This window comes from Nelumbo nucifera, chromosome 2, assembly GCF_055504915.1.
Source record: "Nelumbo nucifera cultivar China Antique chromosome 2, China Antique-T2T, whole genome shotgun sequence".
In the NCBI taxonomy this organism is placed as follows: domain Eukaryota; kingdom Viridiplantae; phylum Streptophyta; class Magnoliopsida; order Proteales; family Nelumbonaceae; genus Nelumbo; species Nelumbo nucifera.
The window spans coordinates 71,288,312-71,313,202 of NC_142650.1; the positions used below are offsets into that span (position 1 = coordinate 71,288,312).

At 36.1% G+C, this 24,891-nt stretch overlaps 2 protein-coding genes across 11 annotated transcripts in view; one reads left to right on the forward strand and one right to left on the reverse strand.

Annotated features, from left to right (window-relative positions):
• The window catches only part of LOC104604115 (uncharacterized), a 31,700-nt gene extending 27,462 nt beyond the window's left edge, over positions 1 to 4,238 (forward strand). For 4 of the 8 annotated variants that reach the window (XM_010268341.3, XM_010268342.3, XM_088898175.1 and 1 more), the window contains 3 exons: positions 3,302 to 3,421; positions 3,705 to 3,834; positions 3,909 to 4,238. In XM_010268341.3, coding sequence (XP_010266643.1) covers positions 3,302 to 3,421; positions 3,705 to 3,834; positions 3,909 to 4,033 — 375 coding nt within the window. In that variant the 3' untranslated portion in view covers positions 4,034 to 4,238. The remainder of the gene's footprint in view (positions 1 to 3,301; positions 3,422 to 3,704; positions 3,835 to 3,908) is intronic. The other 4 variants (XM_010268344.3, XM_088898176.1, XM_088898177.1 and 1 more) reach the window with 3 other exon arrangements.
• Positions 4,239 to 12,120: 7,882 nt separating this feature from the next.
• Positions 12,121 to 24,891, reverse strand: part of LOC104604116 (Spc97 / Spc98 family of spindle pole body (SBP) component) — a 97,368-nt gene continuing 84,597 nt past the window's right edge. For 2 of the 3 annotated variants that reach the window (XM_010268345.3, XM_019198900.2), the window contains exons 13-14: positions 22,731 to 22,890; positions 12,121 to 13,243 (exon numbers count right to left, since the gene is read on the reverse strand). In XM_010268345.3, coding sequence (XP_010266647.1) covers positions 13,073 to 13,243; positions 22,731 to 22,890 — 331 coding nt within the window. In that variant the 3' untranslated portion in view covers positions 12,121 to 13,072. Of the gene's footprint in view, positions 13,244 to 22,730; positions 22,891 to 24,891 lie in introns of those variants that run through there. The other variant, XM_088898184.1, reaches the window with a different exon arrangement.

Genomic DNA, 24,891 nt, shown 5'->3' on the forward strand with positions numbered 1-24,891 from the left:
CCTAAAATTAGTGCTTTCTGTTGGGAAGTGTTTCATGGAAACATTAATACCTTTGATCTACTTCAAAGGAAGAGACCAAATTGGTGTTTGTCTCCCAATTGGTGTGTTCTTTGCAAGTTGAATGGTGGGACTGTGATTCATCTTCTTATCTCTTGCCTGTTTACTAGCTTTCTTTGGGATTGGTTTACTTCTCTCTTTGGATGCAGTTGGTCTTCTCCTGATAGGTTGGAGGGTTTGTTTAGCCCTACTAGCATTAGCTGTACAAAAAAGAGGGGTAGGACTGTGGGAGGAAAGAAATGCAAGAATATTTGAAGAGAAAGAACGAAGCAAGGAAGCCTTGGTTGAAACTGTAACATTGAGAGTCATATTGGGCAAAAAGTTTGAAGCTATTTTTGGATTTCAAGATTGAAGATTTCTTCAGAGCTTGGGGTATCATTGCTGCATCCTCAACTACAAGACAAAGATCTGTTGAGGTTTGGTCTCCCCCAATAAATGGTTGGAAGAATCTGAGTTTTGATGGGAGCTGTTTGGGTAACCCAGGCCCCTCAGGTATGGGTGAGCCATTAGGGATGAAGAGGGTAACATAATTGCTTTATACTCTGGCCCTGTGGAGCAGGGTGATGTGGCAAGATCAGAGTTTTTGGCTGCAGTTTTTGGGGTTGAGAAGGCAAAAGAACTGGGTATTAATAGGCTGATTATTGAGGGAAATTCTAAAACTGTGGTTAAGTGGCTGGTTAAAAGGGAGGGGGTGGCATGGCATTTGAGGAATGAATTCAGAAAATTCAAATGGCTGTCATAGTACATGTTAATCTGAGTGAAATGGGTGAGGAGGACTACTAATAGCTTAGCCAAGCAAGGGGTACATAGAACACATGTTTTGGGCTCAAATGTAGTACTGATTTGGAAAAGCTTCTATAGCTAGTTCTTTTCAGAACTTCTTGTTGTAATAATGTTTTCTCATAATTAATGAAATCTTTTCTGTGTTGCTGATAAAAAAAAAGAAGGTAAGACAGGTTAACTTTGATCAAGTTCACTTTGGCTAATGCTGCTAATCTACCTGTGTATTACTCATCTATGTTCAATATGCCTAAAGCAGTTGTGAAAGGAATGGAGAAATTGATGAGACTTCCTTTGGGAACCTAGAGGAGGGAAACCGAAAAAAGGATGGAGGTTTGGGAGAATAACTAGCCTCTGAACTATCTGGCTTTGCAATACTCCCCATGAGATAGCCAAGCTTTCCATATCCACCAATGTCAATGCACATAGATGATGCCAATTCCAAATAATCAGTGCCATCAAATCAAAAAATCATTACAAATCCATTCTAGGTATCTCCATGCTACCCAGCTCTAGTCCAGTACTCCAGTCTCCACACCCTGCTTCACCTCACTTCTAGAAAGGTCCACAAATTTCAAACAACTTCAGACAATGTCAATGCACATATTCAAGAAGATTCAATCTGAGTAAGACCTCCTTAAGGTGACTAGTTATAAGATTAGTTCCTAGGCATCTGCAACAAAGGACTTATTTGTTGCCTTTAAGAATTATGTGCTCTGTTGAGCGGTGGAATGGTTGATTTAGTTCTTGTCCTGTTGGAGGCGCTAGCTGCCTGTGCCTTACCTGGGGCCTGAAAGGAATAATGGAATATCAAGAATAGGTTCAATCTGAGTAAGACCTCCTTAAGGTGACTAGTTATAAGATTAGTTCCTAGGCATCTGCAACAAAGGACTTGTTGCCTTTAAGAACTATGTGCTCTGTTGAGCGGTGGAATGGTTGATTTAGTTCTTGTCCTGTTGGAGGCGCGAGCTGCTTGTGCCTTAACTGGGGCCTGTTGTAATCTGTTTCTTTATATTTAATAAAATTACTTCACCTTAAAAAGAAAAGCAAAAAGGATAAACTTGGGACACTCAATCCAGATGCCTCCATATCTTACAAAAACAAATTGCCCTTGCCAGAGATATGTAAAGAATCAGGTTATGTCCAAGAGCCACATAACAGGTCCCAGAAATCTTCCAAAAAGTAGTCAATCAAGTTGGTATCGATTAGCCACTTCAAATCCTCGTACAATCTGCTGATCCTAGTATTGCATGACTTTCATCATGAGAGCACCGAATATGACTTCACTACTAACTTGTCTTATTTAATCAAGAGGATAATATAAAACAGATTAGCCAAACATGTGTAATGGGGTCTGGTAGGGTAAGGCTGCCTGAACCTCTGAAAGTGGTGGTTGACTGTGCAACTACCTAGTGAGCTGGTTTCCCCTCTATGCTATGAAGACTGGATTGACTGGGGTTGCCCCAATGTTGGAGCTGGTAGTGGAACCTCAAAGGAGGGAAGAAGGGGGGGGGGTGATTAGTGACTGAAGGCCAAGGCTGGGAGGTTCTGCTATTTGTGAAGCTGAATGAAGTGTCTTCTACCTGTTTTGGGGATCTGTTCCCCTTTTATAGCCATTTTGTGGCTACTAAGCCTGAGCTCTTATGAAACTCCGATTTTCTTGTTTCCTTGTTTCTTTTGTCTTTTCCTTTAAATGTCTTTTAGTCTCTTTTTCATTAAATGCATGGTGTGTACATTTCTATGAAAATCATATTCTTTTGTCAAGGCAAATTTTCTCATTAGACGATGGCGTGCTAATCAGTATTAGTTGACACGTCTGGGGGATGCAGTACTTACGTGCCCTGACAGGGGAGGGGATGCGAACTTGATTCACTTTGGTGCATGAGATTTGGTTCTTCGCACCTAGGTCTGCTCTAACTGGCTCGAGTTATCCAGTTTGCACAGTAGTTGACACTTGTGGGTGGTGTTATGTATGACAATGCTCTTACACCATGTAGTTGGGATAAGGCTTGGTGATGATTGTGAGGATAATATAGAACAGATATGAAATATGAAGATTTAAACAAGTAGAACCAGTAGAAGAGAGGTAGAGAGAGAAGAGAAATGAATGAGAAGGTGAAACTTCCTTGGGTGCATGTATTATTGCTTATATGGATGTGTAACAAGGTATGGTGAAAGGACTAGAATACTCCTAAGTAGGTGGAAACAAAATGGTGCAGTAAGAAGAAAACAAATAAAGCCTGCTAAGGGCCCAATTACTCAATTGGCCCACTTCTCAATAATTTAGATTCTAGAATTCTTTTAGGAACTCTGATATGAAGTAGAAGCCAAAGAACATTTTCATATGGTTGAATGACATGATTTCAATCAGTAAGATTGCTAATATGTATATTTCCCCAAAGAGGTGCCAATTTTCTAATTTCTACTTTCAAGACTACTTTACAAAGTTGTGTTTCACTGCCAGGAGGCTTATGTAAAAGCACTGGGGAGGGGCTTCTCGGCTGCACCTTTCAAGACATTTACCATCCGCTTCAGGGCTACTAGGAGTGATGGCTTGCAAGTTCCTACAGATCTAATTTCTGAGGTAGGCCGATCTCTCCTTGTAAAAGAGAATACATGACAACATTCTACAATATTAGGTTGATCAATGGCTTGGTTCCTTATTTGGATCTGATTTGATTTTCTAGTACATATTTAAAATGGGAAATCTGTTATATAATTGGAAAAACCTGGATCCACTCTGATCTTAAAATAAAAGGCCCAATCATCCAACAATATTTCTTTTTGCACGGGTTAGCTTTATCTTTATAAATTGGTGCTTTAATTTGTCAGTCTCTATATTCCTACCATCTCTATTATAATTTCAGGCATCTGAAATACTTGTAGAAGCATTTGATGATCCCAAGAGCCTTTCAAACAATTGGCAATTTGGACTCTTGGAACTGGCCAATTCCCATTATGCTGCCATTTGCATGGAAAAAGAAAACATTCTTGAAGGTGGGATCCTCATTTTTGTCTATCAAATGTGTTCAAAATGCATAGATTTTCAAGTTATATTTTGATTACTGCAGGAAAAGGGAATGACTTTATGAAATTGAAAGTGTGGAAGACTCTTCCATTTGTCGAGGATGAATATGTTTCTGGAACTAATGCAGTGAAAATAATCTGTGGGTTGTCCCAGTGCTTGCATCTTTAGGCACTTGGCTATGTTATCTCTTCTAACCGGAAATCCAAAGATTGGATCCCATTTTATTATTTCTGTAGGAAATATTTCAAAAGGTGTTTTTCTCAGTAGGTTGTCAAGATCATAAATATTGAGTACTATCACCAGAGACCTTGTAAAATCTGCACATTACAGGCTTATTAGCAAGGTTCAAAGTCTCAGAAGTGCAATTTTAAGAGACATATGCTTTGGATATGCATAGATACACTAAGAAAGTTCAAATAAATCCAAAATGAATTTGGATATATTTACCTGACCAAGTGAAATAGGCCTAAGTGTTGTTTCAAGGCCTAAGAGTGGATTGATTCATGAATGTGTAATATAAATTAAAATTTTTATATACAATATTTAATATAAATTAAAATGAAATATTTTTGTATATATAATTTGTAATATATGTATATATATATCATATATGTTTTATTATATATAATATATAATATGATATTTTATAATTAAACATATTATGTTATATATAAATCAAACTGTTTTGGCCACTTATTCATAGGTCCAATGGTCTGACCATCTGGTCCAAACCCTAGTCGGATGGTTTTGGGGTTCAAAACTAGACACCAAAACCATTTAACCATCTGGTTTGGTCCAGTTCTTGAGTTAACTGGTCTGATCGTCTAGTTTGGTCTGGTTTTCAAAACCATGACACACACACTCACATACACACACACACACACACTTAAGTGGGCATGTACTTCGTACGTGGCAGTCTTTTTATGATGAGGATGATTAGGGGTGCAACTTGGGTGGTTGGGCGGGCTTCAAATAATTTATGTAAATATTTTTATGTATTCATCTTTTAATGGCTTTTTGACCCAATTTAAGAGTAAAATCATTTGAAAATATGTACAAATTTCATTTACAAATATACATTTACATACTTTATACATATGCATATGTTCATATAATTAGAAAAAAGGGTAAAATATAAAAAAGCTCCCCTAGGTTTTCTAACAATCATATAAACCTCGCCTATGTTTTGATTGGGACAAAAGCCTCCCTTATAGTTTTGAAAAAGTCTACAACTACCTCCCTTCCATTATCTTTCTAAACAAGAAATACTAATATTATGCATTTATTTTTAAAATACCACTTCTACCCTTAATATTAATATTATTGGTTTAGGAAGAGATACGAATACTCTCTCTCTCTCTCTCTCTCATAACTCGTATTCTTCCTGACATCTCTCCATTGGTGAGAGAAACACTAAGTTATAGAACCCAAATAATATGGAGGGTAAAACAGGTATTTCAAAAAATATATTTATTAATTTAGCATTTTCTGTCTAGGAAGATAATTGAAGGGAGGTAATTGCACGTTTTTTTAAAACTATAGGGAAGGTTTTTGTTTTAATCAAAACATGTGGAGGTTTTTATGATTTTCAAAAAAACTCAAGTGAGATTTTTATATTTTACCCTAGAAAAAAGATATTTTAGAAATATAATATGCATATGTATGCATTTTCTCAGGTGGGATCGGGTTGGGTCAGGCTTGAGTAATTTAGCCTAGGCCCAACCCAATAAACCCATAGCTTGAAAATTCAGGCCTAACCCATGCAAAAGCTCAAGTTGGGTCGAGTAGGGCTTGGGTTAAACCTGTCCAAGTTTCATCCCTAATGATGATAGTAAATAACGTGTTTTAAAAAATTGATATATATATATATATATATTTCTATGCCTATAACAATTATTCTTATTTGTCACACTTTTTGTTTAATATGATGAGTATATGATATTAGTTAAGGGCCCAGATGTTTTCTACATTTTTTTTTTGTATTTTTATCTTTTTTAATCATTATTATCTAACTATGACATCAATGGTTAACACATTTTGTTGACTCACCACCAAATAGGAAAACAACTCAATTTTGGGTTGGTTTTAAATTTGTATTTTATTTGTATCATCAATAAAAATAATTGTTCTTTGTCACACTTATTTTTCTTTAATATGATTAATTAATATAGGATTCAATAAAAGAATGAGTTAATACCTAAATATAAGACTTAATAAGAGGGAATTGAATGAATAAAAATGTAGTAGTTAAAATTACATTTTGTGACCTCACAATTAGAGAGAGACCAAATTAAAAAGTGATATTTTAGTCAAAAATAGAATTCAATAAATGTTATTAGAGTTAATGCCTTAAATATAAGAATGAGAGGGATTTGAATGAGTAGAAAAATTGTAAAAATTACATTTATGCCCTTACAATTAGAGGCAAAAACTTGTGGTATTTTAGTCAAACAAAATTATCACTCTCATTCACACTTTTAATAGTAATTAATAAGTGTGCTTGTGCTTTGCATGTGACAATTTTTTATAATGATGATATTAGATAATATGTTTCTAAAGTTTATGTAAATTTTGTATATTTTTATGTCTATAAAAATTATTCTTATTTGTCACACTTATTTTTGTTAATATGATAGATATACAATATTAGGGATGTGTCAAAATATATATTTTTTACAATTTTTGTATATTTACTTTTGTGTATTATTATTATTATTATTATTATTATTATTTTTATTATTATTATTTAAAAAAGTTTGAATTGTTGACTCACCACCAAAATAAAACTACATTTTTGGGTTGGTTTGAAATTTGTATTTTATTTCTATCATCAATGAAAAAATTATTCTTTATCACACTTATCTAATATGGTTAATTAATATAAGATGCAATGAAATGATGAGATTTGATACCCTGAATATAAGACTTAATAAGAGGGAATTGAATGATGAGAAATGTAGTAATTCAAATTACATTTTGTGACGTCAAAATCAGAGAGGGACCAAATCCATAAATAGGGCTATTTTTGTCAAAATAAGATTCAATGAATGTTAATGGGAATTAATATCTTAAATATAAGGCTTAATGCAAGGGACTTGATTGAAGAGAAAAGTGGTTATTTAAACTATATTTCTATCCATATAAGTAGAGAGGGACCAAATTAAACGTTGGGGTATTTTACTCAAACAAAAGTATATATATCTATATATACAAGAATATTTTTGAATTTTTTTGAGGACTAAATTTACCTCTCGTTATTTAAATTTATTGATAAAAGATAAGGGCAAATATGGTAATCAGTTATTGATATTAAATGAATTGAAAAGAGGTAACTTTTAGATATTCAATGCATTCAATTCCCTTTCATTAAATCCAACATTTAATGTATTTTTAAGACATTTTTTATTTATTTTTGTCATTAAATTCTATTAATTAAATTCATACATAATAAATTAATAATTTCAATAACATACAAACTTGTGCTTTTAAAATTTAGTGTTTTCATCTAGGTGGTGGAAATAAATTAAACCCTTTTGGATCAAATGGTTAATCCATGTTGCCATAATTAAATAATAAAATAAAAAAATATAGAAATTAAAAAAGATGGGAGCATTTTTAACATCATATATTTGACACATGAAACAACAATAAATATGATAAATAAGAAATGTTTTTATTAATGATGGAAATGGAGTGTAAAATTTAAAACCAATTGGAAATAAAACTATTTTCCTATTCTCTCATTAAATCCTATATTTTTTTATTATTAAATTCTATTGACTAAATCCACAAATTTAATTTTAATAGTATAAAAATATATATTTTGAAAAGTAAGTTGAAAATAAAACAATTTTCTTCCCTCTCGGTGGTGGGTAAGCAATTTAACCATTTTAGGTCAAATAGGTTAATAAATAATGTCATAAATAAATAATAAAAAAATAAATAAAATATATAATAAAAAAAGAAATAGACATATCTCTAATATTGTATATTCATTATACTAAAAATAAATATAGAATTTAAGAACTATTTTTATTAATGATGAAAATGGAATGCAAATTTAAAATCAACTTAGAAATAAAATGATGCCATAGTCAAATAATAAAATTTTAAAAATAGAAAATGCAAAGAATCACAAAAATAAAAAAAATAGAAAAAATTTTGGGCACATATCTAATGTTATATATTTATAAAAAATAAAATATTGGGTATATGTCTAATATTATACATTCATTATATTGAACAAATATAAGTATTATACATAAGAAGTATTATATTTTGGGATTCTTCCAACAATTTCCTATGTGCTTTCTCCAAATTTTATGGGCAAGTGAACAACATGAAGGCTGAAATGCAAGCTCTTAGAGATGGTCTACAACTAGCTTGTTCCATGGAAATAACCAACCTACTTATTTACTCAAATAATCTCTCCTTGGTTAACATGGTTTAGGGTTCTTCACATTCGTGGTCATTTTGGTATGAGTTGTAGATAATCCCAGTCTTGTTACAAGAAGTAAACTTCACCATTTCCCATTGCTACCGAAAAACAAACTTAGTGGTCGACATGCTGGGGTGTGGTGCAACTCGTGACATGGTGTACTTCTCTCATCATAGTCTATCCCCGAGGGCTCGGGCAGCATTCCACAATGATCGTCTAGGGTTCTCTTATCTCTGGAGTATATAGTTCTTTTGTGTTCCTTGGATAGATTTATGAGTGTATAGAACACCTTGTATAGATTTTTAGAAGGATAAGATTTTTATATTCCCCTCCCCCATAGGAGTTCTTTTGTGCATATTAATAAAATTAAACAGTGGCCACCCCTCCACCAAGGATATTTAGGGCTAAAAAAAATTTAATGTTAACCTAAAAATCAAACTATTTTCCTTTTTGGGTGGTAGGTTAGTCGTTTGGGTCAAATGGATTAATTGATGATATGAAAGTTAAATAATAAATCTTGAAAAAATAAAAAAAGTATTAGTAATCAAAAGAATATATAAAAATTATATATTGATTATGTCAAACAAAAATTAAGTGTATTACGTAAAAATTATTTATGTAATGTAGCTGAAATATATAATTTAAAACTAATCCAAAAACAAAACTATTTTCTTTTTTGGATGGTGGGTCAATGATCCAACTTTTCAAAGAAACTCATGATGTCATAATTGAATATATAAACATTTAAAAAGATAGAACACAAAAATGAAAAAAATATAGAATTTTGTTAAAATAAAAGTTATTTTTATTTGTGACAGGAATGAAATACAAATAATAATAATAATAATTGTTATCATAATTTATATATATATTGTTGTTGTTGATGTTATTAAATATATAATATATATTGTGGGCCAGGCTTGAGGAGTTGGGCCTAATCTTGGCTCAAAATTTTGTGGGCTGGGCTGGACTGGGCCAAGAATGGGCCAAGAATGATCACCCGTACTCTCTGCTAATTTTCCATACTAATTAACTACCCTACTCTTTACATGGTTAGGAAAGTAAAAAATGATAAAATTGGCCATATTCCCTTCTATATGCGTTTTTGAAGGAAAATCAAGAGAGGGATGACTGTAGGAAAGAGGAGGGATGGCAATAGGAATGGTAACAGAGGAGAGTGTTAAGACTAAAGATGGAATATTAAAAGGTAGGAGCAATGTTTTCAACCCTTAGTCCAATGCTGGTTGGATTGGTAGACCAGTTACCTAGAAAATTTATCAAATCCATTTCACCCTTCTTAATCAGTGACTACTCTCCCCCACAACTTTTAGATTCCAACAGTTTGCCCCTCTGTTAACATTCCATCAATTAATTTAAAAAAAAACATTTTCATGTGGCTGTGTATTAAACATTTCTAAATCTCCAAACTACCCTTCTCTTCATTTGTGGGACCATTTTGCCATTTCTCTTATATATTTGTATAAACCTTATGTTTCTTCTTTCTCACTCAAAGTGGGTGAGAAACTGAGGGAAAGATAATATGCTTTGGTCCTGTCCATGTCATCCTCTTGTCCATATGAATTTCGAAAGGTAGAGAAAGTTTTGGTGGCTGAAAATTTGATGCACCATCTGGATGGTTGAGATTAATTTGCTAATCATAGGAGACTACATTGGTGGTTGAGATTTGAGAGACAAAGAAGGAAAGTTGGATATCTACACTATTATAAAGCGGATACTTGTCTGTCAAAAAAATTAATTTGATTATATAATGTCAACTTATTGCTTTATCCTTGCACATGTGCATAGTATGTGTTCATACACTAGTGAGTAGTGACTAAACCGATGTAGAAATCAATGCATAGTCTTTGGTGCCCATTTGGGAGGGCTTTCACATAGTGGTGTATGGCACTACATGAGCTGAGAAACCTGGGATACAATAAAGCTGTTTTTGACAAAAATCTAGAAAGCTTAAAGTAGGCTTAGATGAGCCACAAAATCGACTCTGGTGAGCTCTCTCAAGTAGCTTCTCTGAAGCAGTTCACTCAATGTACTCAATCAGTACAGAAGCCACCCAAATGGGCGGGCTCTTGGTGTAGAGAGAACCAGAGGTAGTGATGCCTGATTTTGGTTAGTTGAAGTGGTCATATTTTCACTTTGATGTCCTAGGTATATATTTCTCACAATTATAGCTCATATCTCTAGAAGAGAGGTTTTTACAAGCTGAAGAATGTTTCATTACAAAACAATCTTGAAAGATCAGGATCCCCATGGGAAGGCCAGAGATTATTGATGTTAAAAGCCATAGTAGAGCAGTAAGGAGCAAGGTTTTAAAAACCAACTTGGAAACAGAACTGCTGTGGCCATGGCCACTGGTTCCCAGGTCAGCGGTTCGACTGTCTGGGGGTTGAACAGTTCAGGTGGTTTGATTAGATTGGAATATCAAGGCAAATATTCATTACTCTTTTAGTCTTTTATGAGAAAAGAGATCGAGACATATGTGGTTGGTTGAGAAAGAAAGAAGAAAGAAAGAAAGAAAGAAATAAATAAAGAAAGAAATAAAGAAAAGAAATAAAGGAGAGAGAAAAAAAGAAAATGAAGGAGAAAAAGAAATGAAATGAAGGAAAGAGGGAGAGAAGGAAGGAAGGAGGAGGATCCAATGTTCACTGGTGATGACAACAGCGATGATAGCAGCAACAGAAAAGCAGTGGCAACCATTCGTATCTGTCTCTGATCTCAGATCTGAGATTTGATCTCTCCGCTCCAATCTTGCTTTCCTATAATTTTTCTCAATCTCTCTCTCTCTCTCTCTCTCTTTGGAATCTCAGTGATCCCAGATCTGAGATCATTCTTGTCTCAGTCCCTCCCCATCTCTCAATCTCCTCTGCTTCCTTATTAAACCAGAACCACTATTTGAGTCGAACAGGTTGATGGTTCAACCATCTGGGTCAACAACGATTCAAAATGACATCTATGAGAATATTCCGAATTTGTTTGTAAACCTGATTAAGCATTGGCAAGTGCTGACTAGTGCAAGTCTTTTCTCTAAAGCGGTGCTCACTTATCTTTAGACGATTCAGCCTGATTATTTATGGTGCCTTGCTTATTGATAGTCATATAGATTATGATGTTATAGGCTTATAGCTAAAAACTTGTTCAAATTTGAAACCATGTGGCTCCGGCACCATGATTATAATAAGGGGGTAGTTGAATTGGCTTGGCATAGGGCGGAAGAGAAGATGGTTCAAACTAGAACTAAATATAAAAAAAAAAACATAAGAATAAGGCAACCCTTTGAATGGGTCAGATGGGTCAATGGTTCTACCGGGTAGACAGTTACAGTTAATTGACCATGTTAACAGTTTTTTGTAATATAATAAATAGTCCGGCGAATGAGGGCTTGGATCTGCTACCCACGAGCTCTTTACACATCCGGATTATAACTGTGTATTGAGAATATCTTGTCATTCATGGGGAGATATTCCCGATACATAGAAGTGGCGTTCAATGGGTAGGGATGTGGGAACAATTTGTGGTTAGCAGATCCAGAGAAGGATTAGTTGAACACAATAGTTCAGTGGGCTGTGGAACCAATGATATCTTTCCACGCCAGACCCACAACCATTTAATTTCTCACTGTGGGCCCCATATACTTTCCCAGCCCACCGAACAGCTACAGCGTTCAGCTAATCCAAATTCAATCCGAAGTGGGTGAATGACAGTTGAAAACACTGTTCTGGAAACCATAAAAAATCAAGAAAATATGAGACTTATGTGCCAACCCTCATTTTTTATCATTTGGCGGATGAATAAAGGCAAGGAAGTCAAATAAAAAAAGTTGCATTAAATTAAGCAACAGAAGCCCAAACTGAAAGCACCAAGATACATCACTGCTGTTGTTACTGCTATACAACTTTACAATAATATAGTGTAGAAGGTGCAATTTAGTACAAGTAATGGCATATCCCTTTAAGACTGCAGATTGCACCTCTGACCACAATCTTGCAATAATACAAATCTCACTAGTATGGAATTCTCACTTGTAATGTTACCAGTAAACTCAGCCCCAAATCTTCTTAGAAGTACACTTTTCCCCAAGAGGCATCTACCTTGTCTCTCAAAAAAAAAAAAAAAAAAGTAAACTCCACAACCCCAATGATCAGACCATCTCAATGAGACCCAAATTACAATTGGTTCCATCTTATCAGTGTGTGGCTGATACTCAGCAGACATGCACCCCATACTTCCCAGAACCAAACACCTAACATAGCACATCTTGAAATAAAACTGGGCTAAAAGGAACCGCATTAATGAAAATAAATTGGGAACATTTTGATGTTTGAGTTTTCATGAACCAGGACCCCATATGACTAAAACATATTTCAGATGTGCATGTGAAAGGTGAGAATCTCTGCAAAGACTGCCCACTAACAAAACATGAAACCAAGAATGGTAGTTTAAAGACTCATCCCTTCCTGTTGCTTCATTATTTACTCAGGCAGATTCATATGATACATAACTCTTAATTTGCTCACAACCATGCTGATCAGGGAATACTTTAGAAGGTCACATACTGTATGCTCTTGTTCCAGAAAAAAAGATCCCTTCTATTGACTCACTGGAGTAACTCTCAATTTCAGATAAGTGCTCACCAAGCTAAATGCAGTAAGTGATTTAGCAGGTCACACTGACCTGTCTTGCCTCCTGTTCCAATGGAAGATGGCAAACAAAGCCTTTTCTTAAGCTTTCTCAGAACTTAGAAAATAAATGGCTCAAGGTGCAAAATGGATTATCCCATCACCAAATATGTTTGAATAATAGTCATTATAATTAAGATACCCCCAGAAACGACAAAGACCAAAGTCCCCATGTTTTGGGGACTTTAAATAACAGAGATATAAATCTTTAAGATTTTTCTCAAACGTTGCCTTGATTGCCAGCACCTGCAATGTCAGACACTTTCAGTTATCTAAAACAGTTAAAGTGATATGAAATCAGAAAGGGATATGATTAACAGAAAGGGACAATGTACACACAAACAAGTAAAAACCTGCAAGCACTTAAGCCATGTTAATAATGGAAGATGCACATCAACAAACTTAAATTTTGCAGAGTTCTAGTTTATTTGGTTTTAACTAAAAGAAACAAAAGAAAGAAAATCCTTGTATAATAATTGATAAAAGTTTTCTAGATGGGTCCCTATATCCCATTACTTCCTGGTTTAGAAACCCCATAATTTGTTGGATCTTTTCTCCAAGTAACATTATGTTTTTCAAAATTTTGAGGGGACAAATTGCCCCAGAGAAGAAGAATGTGGATCCACAATTGAAACTTGACAAATGAGAAATTGGCATGACTGTGGGAGTACTTTCTGTAACCCCCTAAGCTGCCATTTGTAAATTCCTAGGTTGTTTAGATCCCTTTGCTGCATAGCAACGGGTGCAGGGTTAGGTCTGGTTAAGGTCAACCCTAGCCCAATCCTAGACATTGAACCCCCAACCCTAAGCTTAATTCAACTGGCCTCCAAGCAGATATAATCAATCCTACCCAATGCCTTGGTCCAGTTTCTAAAAACGTTACTGTGTTTCTAAAGCACTATACTTATGTCACACCAATATATCCTAGCCTTCAAACTTTTTTTTTGGTGCATTACACACACACACACACGTCAGTTTGGAGTTGCCTGAGGCCTCAACCCTAACCTAACTCCACTTTTTATTTTGGGTTGGGTGGGTGAACCCAGCCCAAGTTGCCCCCCTTTGCACACCCATCCATATCTTTGTGTCCCCAAGTTTTTCATAATCTATAATATAACCTAGCATTTTATGTAATATAATCTAAAGAAATGTCAGTTTTCCATGTCCTAATGCCACCTAAATAACCAAATCTGTCTGTATTATATATAGGAAAGATGGAGGCCAGGAGTCCTCTAACCTCAGTGTTCACAATGACCTCCTCTCCTTTCTCACACAACACAACTTGGGAATTTGGGATGGGCTTGGGTGGGTTTGGTTGAGTCTGTGCAGGATGTTCAGGTTTAAAAGTCTTTTTTCTCAAATTTTGCACTTTTACTTTTCATTTTGATTGTATGGTGATAAAATTCATATCTATACCAGTTTCAAGTATAGAATAACAGAAGAAAAAGAGAGAAGAGAGAAAGGAGGAGAGAAGAGAAAAAAAGGCTGGTTCGAACTTAGAGAAAACTCTCTAGTTGGATAGATTTTATTTATAAGTTTCTAATTAAAAGCACAAAGATAGTTGTGCCCCTATTTAAGTTTGGGACACAACACTTAAATTAGACTAAAACAGAAATTACACAACACTCTTAACATAAAGATAAATGACCAAACTACCCCTCTACAGCCGACTCTAACACTCCCTCTCAAGTGGGTAAGTATATGTCATATAGTCCCAGCTTGTTACATATGTAATGCACTCTTTTCCGACTCAACCCTTTGGTGAACAAGTCTGTCCAGTGACTTCTTTTCTTTACATATGCAGTACATATCACTCCACCGAACACCTTCTCTCTCACAAAGTGACAATCAACTTCTATATGTTTTGTTCTCTCATGGAAAAACTGTATTGGAAGAAATGTGGGCTGCAGCTTGGTTGTCACATTATAGCTTCATAGGGGTATCAAATTTTTTTTTTTGATGAATTTCATAGGGGTATCAATTGAGTACCCCTTCTCTTGTAAGAGATTCCTCAACCACACTAGTTCACATGTTGTGCGTGCCATGGCTCTATATTCAGCTTCTGCACTGCTTCTTGCCACCACAGTTTGCTTCTTGCTCTTCCATGTCACCAAATTGCCCCCAAGAAAGGTGCAATACCCTATAGTAGATCTCTTGCTAGATATTGAACCGGCCCCAATCAACATCTATGTATCCTTCTAACTCAAGACTTCCTCCACTCTTACATAACATGCCACAACTTGGAGCTCCTTTCAAGTAACTTACTATTCTTAAAACTGCATTCCAATGTGGAACCCGAGGGCTCTGCATAAACTGACTCATCACACTAATTGCAAATGAGATATCTGGCTGAGTAATGGTTAGGTAGTTCAACTTACCCACCAACCTCCCGCACCTTCCAGGGTCTTCAAACTCCTCACCTACATCACTACTCAACTTGACATTTGGTTCCATGGGTATTTCGGTTGGTTTAGCACCCAAAAATCTTGTCTCCTCCAATAGATCAGGGACATAATTCCTATGACAAGATTAATACCATGCTTAGACCTTGCTAACTCTATCCTCAAGATATACCTTAATTTACCAAGATCCTTTGTTTGAAAGTGCTCATGCAGAAAGGTCTTCTACCTATCAATCCCTACCTGTCATTGTCGATAATAACAATGTCATTTACATATACCACAAATAAAATCTTCCTAGCACTCGAATCATAGTTAAATACTGAATGATCAACCTGACACTGTTTCATGCCAAATTTTTTTACCATTTCATTGAGTCTACCAAGTCATGCATAGGGGGACTATTTAAGTCCATAAATGGCCTTCTTGAGTCTTTAAACCTTACCATCCTCCCCTTGAGCAACAAACCTTGGTGGTTGCTCCATATAGACCTCCTCAAGAAGGTCACCATGTAAAAAGGCATTCTTGATGTCAAGGTAAAACAAACGCCAATCATACATAGCAGCTAAAGAGATCAAAACATGATTTAGATCAATCTTAACAACATGAGAGAAAGTCTATGTAGTCAAAGCCATACAATTGGGAATAATCTTTTGCAATCGATCGAGCTTTCAACCGCTCTACACTACCATCGGGTAAAGACTTGATAGTGTATATCCACTTACAACCTGGAGAGTCATGAAGGAGAATGGTGAGATCCCATGTATGATTGTGAGTCAAAGTTGGAAGTTCTTCTTCCATTGCATGGTGCCACCCTAGAGAGGCAAGAGCTTTCTGGACATCCTTAGGAACATAAACAAACTATTCATAGGAGGTAGAAAGGTGAGATAAAGAAACATAATTATAAATGATGAGTGCAACTACGTTTACCTTTCCACAAGGCAATGGGAAGATCATGGTTAGAGATAGGGGGCAAGGCTGGTGTGGGAACAACTGCTGAATTTGTTGAAGGTGAAGAAGTTGGAGGAGCCAGTACATGTTGATGTGTATACACTTTCCGGATGGATGGTCATTCAAAAAGGGAGCTGCACTGGAGGCAAAGACTTGGTCACAACTGGAACAAGAGGAATGGGGTACTCATCTGGAACTGGAAGTGGGGGTGAAGGAGAACGTCGGGAACGGGGTCATAACACTTACACCCTTTTTGAATCCTAGAATAGCCAAGAAAGATACACTTAGTGGATTGTGCATCTAATTTGTCCATTCTAGGTCCAAGATTATGGACAAAACACATACCCAAAAACCCTGGGAGCAAGAGGAAAAGAAGACAAGGTAGGAAAGAAAACAGAGAAGGGAGAATAACCTTCAAGAATAGACAGGGGCATCTAATTAATAAGGAAGCAAGATGTAAGCACAACATCACTCCAAAAACGTTTGGGTAACCACACTCTTAACATATGGTAAAATTGGATAACTATAATTGTACAATTGAAGTAAAGCTATTTATGAGTTATGGGGAAAGTTGTTTTATACTTTCGTTCTTTTTGTATGGATTTTTGTTTATTTTAATTAAATATTGGTCATTTTCATTATTTATTTTTGCTTCTCATATCTTATACCTACACTATAAAACACTATAAAACAAATTCTGAATGATTTTTTTCAAACCATTTTCTTAAAATACTTTATAGTCCTCAAACACTTCTTTATTAATTAAAATGCACATAAAATCTTTTTCTAGAACCCATTACCAAATTTCTATTCAACCTTAAACATTGCATGAATTGAGTTGCTAGTTCTAGATTATTGGGCATAGATATATCAAAAGAGGTTCTTCTTGACTTAATTGCTTTGAAGCTTGAAGGACTAGTCCTCGGCCACACAAAATAATCACAATGCAGATACACACCATCCATTTAATAGACCTCTACATCAGCCACATGTAAAGTATACTTGTACACCTTACCCTCTTCCACCATGTTCACTTGTCCAGTAGACCTTAATTCCTGATTTTTTGAAAACAAAGTAAACCTCTTTTCCATGTAGACTGCTGTAAGGACGGAAATGTCCACATGGAAAGAGGTTAATTAATATTTTATGTAATATATTTTAATAAATAATAGGATTAACCTATGATATACCAAGTATTTAGTTGTAAATCACGCCTGCAATAATCTGAATTAAAAGAAAAGAAATAGGAGAAAAGAAGGAGATTGAAGAGACAGAAGTGGAGGAAGAAGATGGAAGAAAAGGAAGAAGAGAGAGTTGTTAAAAAAACTCTTCAGCCCCCAATGATCTCTTTTATTCTTTTGTTGTAAAATAATAAGGACAATTACATGACTGCCCTTAGTAGGGCGTCTATCACTAAAGACAACAATAAAAAACAAGAAAACATGCCTATAACTAAGGCCCACTGCCTAATAACACATCATAAACATAACTTAAAGAAAAACAAAGAAACTAAGGCTTATTCGACCCATTATCTCTACACTCCCCCTCAAGCTAAGCATAGATATTAATCATGCCTAACTTGCTTACACAATGTTGTAACTTTGCCTTGGGGACACCCTTGGTTAGAACATTTTCTAATTGTAGCTTTGAGGCAAGAAAAGGAAGGAAAACTTCCCCGGAAGCTACCCTTTCACTTATAAAATGCCAATCAACTTCAATATGTTTTGTTTTGTCATGCTGAATTGGGTTGTGAGCTATGTTGATCGCAACCTGATTATCACAGTAAAGCATTAAGGGCTTATCATGTGTAATACCCATCTCCTCTAGAAGTGACTTGAGTCATAAGAACTCTGAAACTCCATGTGCCATTGCCCTGTACTCTACCTCAGCCGAAGACCTTGGCTATTACTGACTATTTCTTACTCTTCTAAAATGCCGATCAACTTCAATATATTTTGTTCTTTCATGCTGAACTGGGTTGTAAGCTATGTTGATCGCAGCTTGATTATCACAGTAAAGCATTAAGGGCTTATCATGTGTAATATCCATCTCCTCTAGAAGTGACCTGAGCCATGACAACTCTGAAACTCCATGTGCCGTTGCCCTATACTCTGCCTCAACCAAAGACCCTGGCTATTACTGACTATTTCTTACTCTTCTAGGAGACAATGTTCCCTGCAACCAAGGCACAGTAACCCGATGTAGATCTCCTATCATCAATAGTACCAGCCCAATTGACATTTGTGTAAGCCTCTAGCTTCATGTATCCACGCCTAGAGAAGAGGATACCCTTTCTTGGAGTTCCCTTCAAGTAACACAAAACTCGTTTTGCGGCAGCCATATGTGTCTCTAGGGGCATGCATAAACTAACTGATCACACTAACAGCATATTAGATATTTGAACATATCATGCAGAGGTATAGCAACTTCCCCAAAAGTCTTTGGAACACTCCTCTGTCTGCCAAAAGCTCACCATCATCAGTTGAGAGTTTATGGTTAGCATCAATAGGTGTAGAAACAGGTTTGGCACCAAATTTTGTAGTCTCCGTGAGAAGATCTAACACATACTTCCATTGGGAGATGAAGATGTCATCTTTAGACCTAGCAATTTCGATTCACAGGAAATATCTCAATTCCCCTAAATCCTTAATTTCAAATTCTGAGTTAAGGAATGTCTTGAGTGATTGAACTTCCTCTGTATCACTCCCTATAATGACAATATCATGAACATAAACAATGAGGAAGGTAACCTGAGTGCCTCTCCTCTTCACAAATAAGGCATGATCGAACTGTGTCTATGTATAGCTAAACTCAACAAGTGAAGCTTTGAACCTATCAAACCAAGCTCATGGGGATTGCATTAAGCCATAAAGAAATTTGTTCAACTTTTAGACCTTGCCCTGCATTTCCTTACCATACATACCCGGTGGAAGTGACATATAAACCTCTTCAGTTAAGTCTCCATTTTAAAAAGCATTCTTCACATCAAACTGATATAAGGGCCAGTCATAACTCACTGCCAAGGATGACAGAACTTTCACTGTGGTCATTTTTGCATATGGTGAGAAAGACTCTATATAATCAACTTCATATACCTGGGTATAACCCTTGGCTACTAGCCGAGCCTTATAGCTCTCAATGGTGCCATCAACATGATACTTGATAGTGAACACCCACTTACATCCTACCGGTTCCTTTCCATGAGGCAAATCCACAATATCCCAAACATGATTTTTACGAAGTGCTTCTATTTCAATTTTCATAGCCTCCCTCCATTCTAGCTTAGACAAGGCCTCTATAATTGACTTGGGTATAGGCTGGGAAGAAATGGAGGCTAAAAAAATAATAAGATGGGGATAACAAGCTATAAGATAGGTGTTACAATGTGTTGTACATTTCTTCTTACCTTTTCTCATAGCAATAGGTAGGCCCAAGTTTGGGAAGGGAGGTTTTGGAGCAGGTGGTGAAGGACTTGTCCTCTCTTTAAGGGTTGAGAGTGTCTGAGGCTCAAATATAAATGGGGGAATAACCTAATCATGCTATAGCCTTTATCTCTGGTACCGCCTTTGAACAATAGGATGATTATGAAAATTAGAGGATTAGTAGGAGTAGTAGGAATGGTAGAATTGGGAGACGAAGGCTTTACCACTAGAACAGAAGGAACCATAGGAGACTCAACCTTGGGATCAACAAGAGAAGGCAAAGGAAGTGGTTAAGAAAACAGTTCAACGGAATGCTCCCCCTCAGTGTGGAGGCATAACCTAAAAAAGTGCACTTCCGAGCCTTGGATTCAAACTTATGTCTAAGAGCTAGGGACATGAACATAACATGTGCACCCAAAGACACACAAGGGAATAGGAAACAATTCACTCTCAGGAAACATGACAACAAAGGGAGATTTGAATCCTAAGACTCGAAAAGGCATGCGATTAATAAGGTAGGTAGCTGCCGTCACTACATTACCCTAAAATCTCACTGGAACATGGGAGGCAAAAAGGATGCTCCTGGCTACTTCAACAACATGTCGATTCTTTCTCTCTGCTACCCCATTTTGTTCTGGAATACGAGGACAAGAACTTTGATGTATAACCTCAAACTTCTCATAGTATGAAACAAGATCTTTCTCAAAATATTCCTTAACATTATTTGATCGGAACATCTTGATGCGGGTATCAAATTGGGTAAGCACAAATTCATGAAACCGTTTTACAAGTTTGGGTACTTCAGCATGGGAACACATAAGATAAAGCCAGTGTAACAAGAAAAATCATCAATAAACAGAACAAAATATTTATAACCACCCATGCATGGTAAATGGAATGGCCCCCACACGTCGGAGTGAACAATATGTAAAGGAACTGTAGATCTTTTATTACTTGTAGAATAAGAGTTTCTACAATGCTTTGACAACTCACATGACTCACAAACGATAATGACATAACATAATACAACTAATTGACTCTGACACATTTGAACCAAAAGTTGCTCTTGGAGATGATACTTGACTTTGTCTAGGCATGTCTAGCACGTATATTCCATTTACCTCATGGCCACTCCCAATCACCTTCTGAGAGTCCATGTCTTGAAAACATAGTAAAAAGGGAAAAAGGTCATACTGCAATTCAAAGATTTTGTCAAATTACTAACTGAAAGCAAATTAGTGTTTAATTTAGGAACATGGAGAACTGAGGATAAGGTGAGGGTGACCAAATCTTTGATGTTTCCCATGCTAGAGATAGGAGCAAAAGAGCCATCAACAAGGGTGATCTCATCTTGGCTAGATAAAAGCTGGTAAGTAGAAAATAAATGGGACACACTAGTCATGTGGTCAGAGGCACCATAATCAATTATCCAAGGGATCCTACGATTACCTGAGATAGAAGCATGATTTGCAATAGCACAAATACTTGAATGGGCATATGCGGATAAAGAGGGAACTGTCTCTGATGAAGTAGGTGCTGTAGCAATAGAATTTAGGCGACAAATTATTCGGCCATACTTCTTATACTCAGCCCTGGTGGCTGCTAGTTGCTCTCCCATTGACTTCTCACCATTATGCCACTGTTCACTCTGTGAGGAGGTGATTACATTTGCATTTCCACTTTTCACATTCTCATTCCTTTTTCCATTCACTGCATTCTTGAGTTTGGCGGGTATAAGCTCTGGATGCAACTTCAAACAGGTGTCTTTAGTATGTTTAGACTTTTTGATTTGTAAGCCCGGGCAACATTCAATTTTTGGGAATAGGTCTCCGTGACATTATCCCACACCTCCTTTGTAGTTTCCATCCACAAGAAGTGCTAACTAATATGTGGTTGCATAGAATTCACTAACCAAACCACTTCTTGCTCCTGGTGATATAACCCCATTTCCCTCTACTACACACATGTATCTTAATTGACTGAGACTAGACTAAATAATTGGTCCCATCTAGCTTCACAGTGGTCAGTGCCCCAAAAAGATTCTCCATTGAGCCCCCATGTCCAAACCCGGAATCTGTGGAATATTTGGTTTCTCCTCTAATTTGTTCTGTTGAGTGAAATTAAGATCAAAATAAGTTTCAACTAAGATAGAATTGCTATCCCAAGCAAAAAACTACTCTTCAAACAACCAAATCTAGAGTTTCATAGGACCCGCCCAAAGGGGAGAAGAGAAAGTTCAACTGCTCCTACCAGAGGTTCCAGAACCTTGTCCAACTCAAATCGCCCTTACTGAAAATCAAAAGGCTGTCCTCTAATCTCCAAGCACTAGCTTCAAAGTGTCTTTACGACCTATAACTAGTTTTCTCCAGTTGTCTATGGTTTTTAGGAAAAAAACTCCAAGAACCTGCCTTGGACTTCAACTCGGGATGAAAAACTTCACAAAACCTCTCCAAAGACCCTCCCAAATAGGCTACATAAGCTGTTCCCTAATCAGCTGATCAATTCTCCATATACATTGTGTATGGGCAAAGAGAGAAGAAAGAAAAGAAGGTGAGAACCTGCTCTGATACTAAGTTGTAAATTACACTTGCAATAACCTGAATTAAAAGAAAAGAAACAAGAGAAAAGGAAGAAGAAGATAGAGTTGTTCTAAAAACTCTCTTCAGCCCCCAATGATCTTTTTTATTCTTTTGTTGTAAAAAAATTAAGACAATTACATGAGTGCCCTTAGTAGGGCGTCCATCACTAAAGACAGAAATAAAAAAACAATAAAGAACAAGAAAACAGACCCATAACTAAGACCCACTACCCACTAACACAAGTCATAAACATAACTTAAAGAAAAAGAAAGAAACTAATGCCCATTTGGCCCATTATCTCTACATATTTCCATTATACACACCTACATTTTACAGGAATCAACATAAAAATAATGAAAAGAGACAAGATGCAACATATCACCTGGGTGAAATTAATCTGAGCAAGCAACCCAGCCAAATCTCCTTGATCCAATCCAACATTCCTAACATTCCCAATAAAACATGACCGGAAGTCCAGTGCACATTGCAAAATGCTCTCGATGATGCTAGCTACAGGTCGTGTTTCATCGGACAAGAAACATCTATAAGTGTAACATTGAATTAGAAACATAGAGAACCCAAAAGATATTCTTCATAAAAAGTGCATGGAATAAAAGGTAAAAGGCCATATAAAACTATGCTAATTTAAACTCAATGAACTTGACAAAAACCAGGTTAAAATCAATTATACAAAATTAAATTCCCAAGAAATCCTTTAACAAATTTTTTTCTTTGGGAAATTCAGTCCTTCAGAAATTGGAGGAGCTTATGAAGACCAAAGAGGATATCATCATGGTGTGTTCTAGGAATATTGGGCACAAAAGCTCTATTGTACAGAGACACTCTCCTATTATAAGGGTTTAGGCATTCTATTCTCTCTGGGAATTGATAGAGTGGTGATTGAGTTCGATGGTGGTTATTGGCTGGAAGCAGAGTCATTACAGTGTAGCTTGTGACATGGTTTCAAACATGAAGAGCTTGTTCAGTTGGATTCTGTGATTGACTAACACACTAATTGATTGTTTATCCTGGAATGGGTTGGAGCATCTGAATTGCAATGTGAATTTCTGTCACAGGCTAGATCTCATATGTTAGTTTGTTTCATGTTTTTTAAGTTTCCACTCTTCTGATAGAGTGGAATAAATCAAGATTCTTATGGCCAACCACATATAGTTAGGAAAAGCCTTGGTTGTCTACAGTAGAAAATGTCAAAAAAACAACTCCAGTAGAAAATCATGTTTTTCTTTTTGATAGTAAATAAAACTTCATTAGAAAATCAGAAAGGTATACAAGGAGTATACAAGAAGAAAAAGAAGACTCCAAGCAAGGATACATTAAAAGGAACCATCCTGCACACATCTATCAGCAAAATCACTACAATACCCAATATTTAGATATGAAAAATATGTCAGAAGCAGACTTCCTCCCTCCTTGCATGTTATATAGATCAATAACAGAAAAGATTTCATTAAACAAGAAGATAATTACAGTGAAACACGGGTTGCATGTAACTCTTATAATTCTGTAATTAGCTTTAAAGGAAAGGTCGCATCTCGTGCCTTTCCACGGGTTGCATGTAACTCTTATTTGCTGGTTTAATAAAATTTCACTCATTTATCAAAAAAAAAAAAAATTACAGTGAAACACCACAGAAAGAGAAGATGGCTGTTTCATATCCTCAGCTAACTTCCTTTCAGATCTTTACATTTCTCACTGCTGCCTCCGATGTCTTCTACCACACACTGGAGCAGGCTCTACCATATCCGAACTAACTCATTAATCTCTTCATTCATTTCCTGCAAATTATAAAACCTGGATACCTGTACAAGGCTGCCATACTATGTTGGATATTTCAAATTTTAACATTCTATATCTTGTCTTGTCCATCTGTGTCCTTGCTGTATCTAGATAACATAGCATCCAAATTGTCTTAATTGAACCAAGCAACAGCCTTATGGTTCTCTGCCACTATTGATGGAAAGACAGACTTTTCACTCTTCCAAACAGTAAAATGTAGCCTCTGCAAAATCTTCTGTTATAGCACATTTTTTTGTCACTTGGACCTCATATCCAACAGTCTGATTAATATGGAAGGATCCATCCAGTTGATGGACCTTATCATCCTCACCCTCCTTTTCTGCTATTCCCCCTCCCTCCAGCCTAGTATCATAAGGACCATCTCATCCTGGACCTCCTCTTCCCTTACCTCATATCTATTACCAGCCCAGTTTCCTCAATTAGAAAATGAAGTCAATTTTGTATTTCATTTCAAAGTTTCTCATGTTTTCCACTATATATCTGAATTCTTTTACCAAGAAAATGAAAGACCTGTTAATCATGAACACATTTCCAACAGTCGATCAAGATAATGACAGATTAATAAAGAGAAGAAATGTTATCCATCCATCCCATAGACAACCAAAAGGTTTAAAATTTCGCAACATATCGGCCTATGGTTTTGTCCCAATTAATAATTGGTTTAGGACTGGTAACCCTGTTCCAAACCAGACCTGACCCATTGACAGCCCTACAAATACCTATAA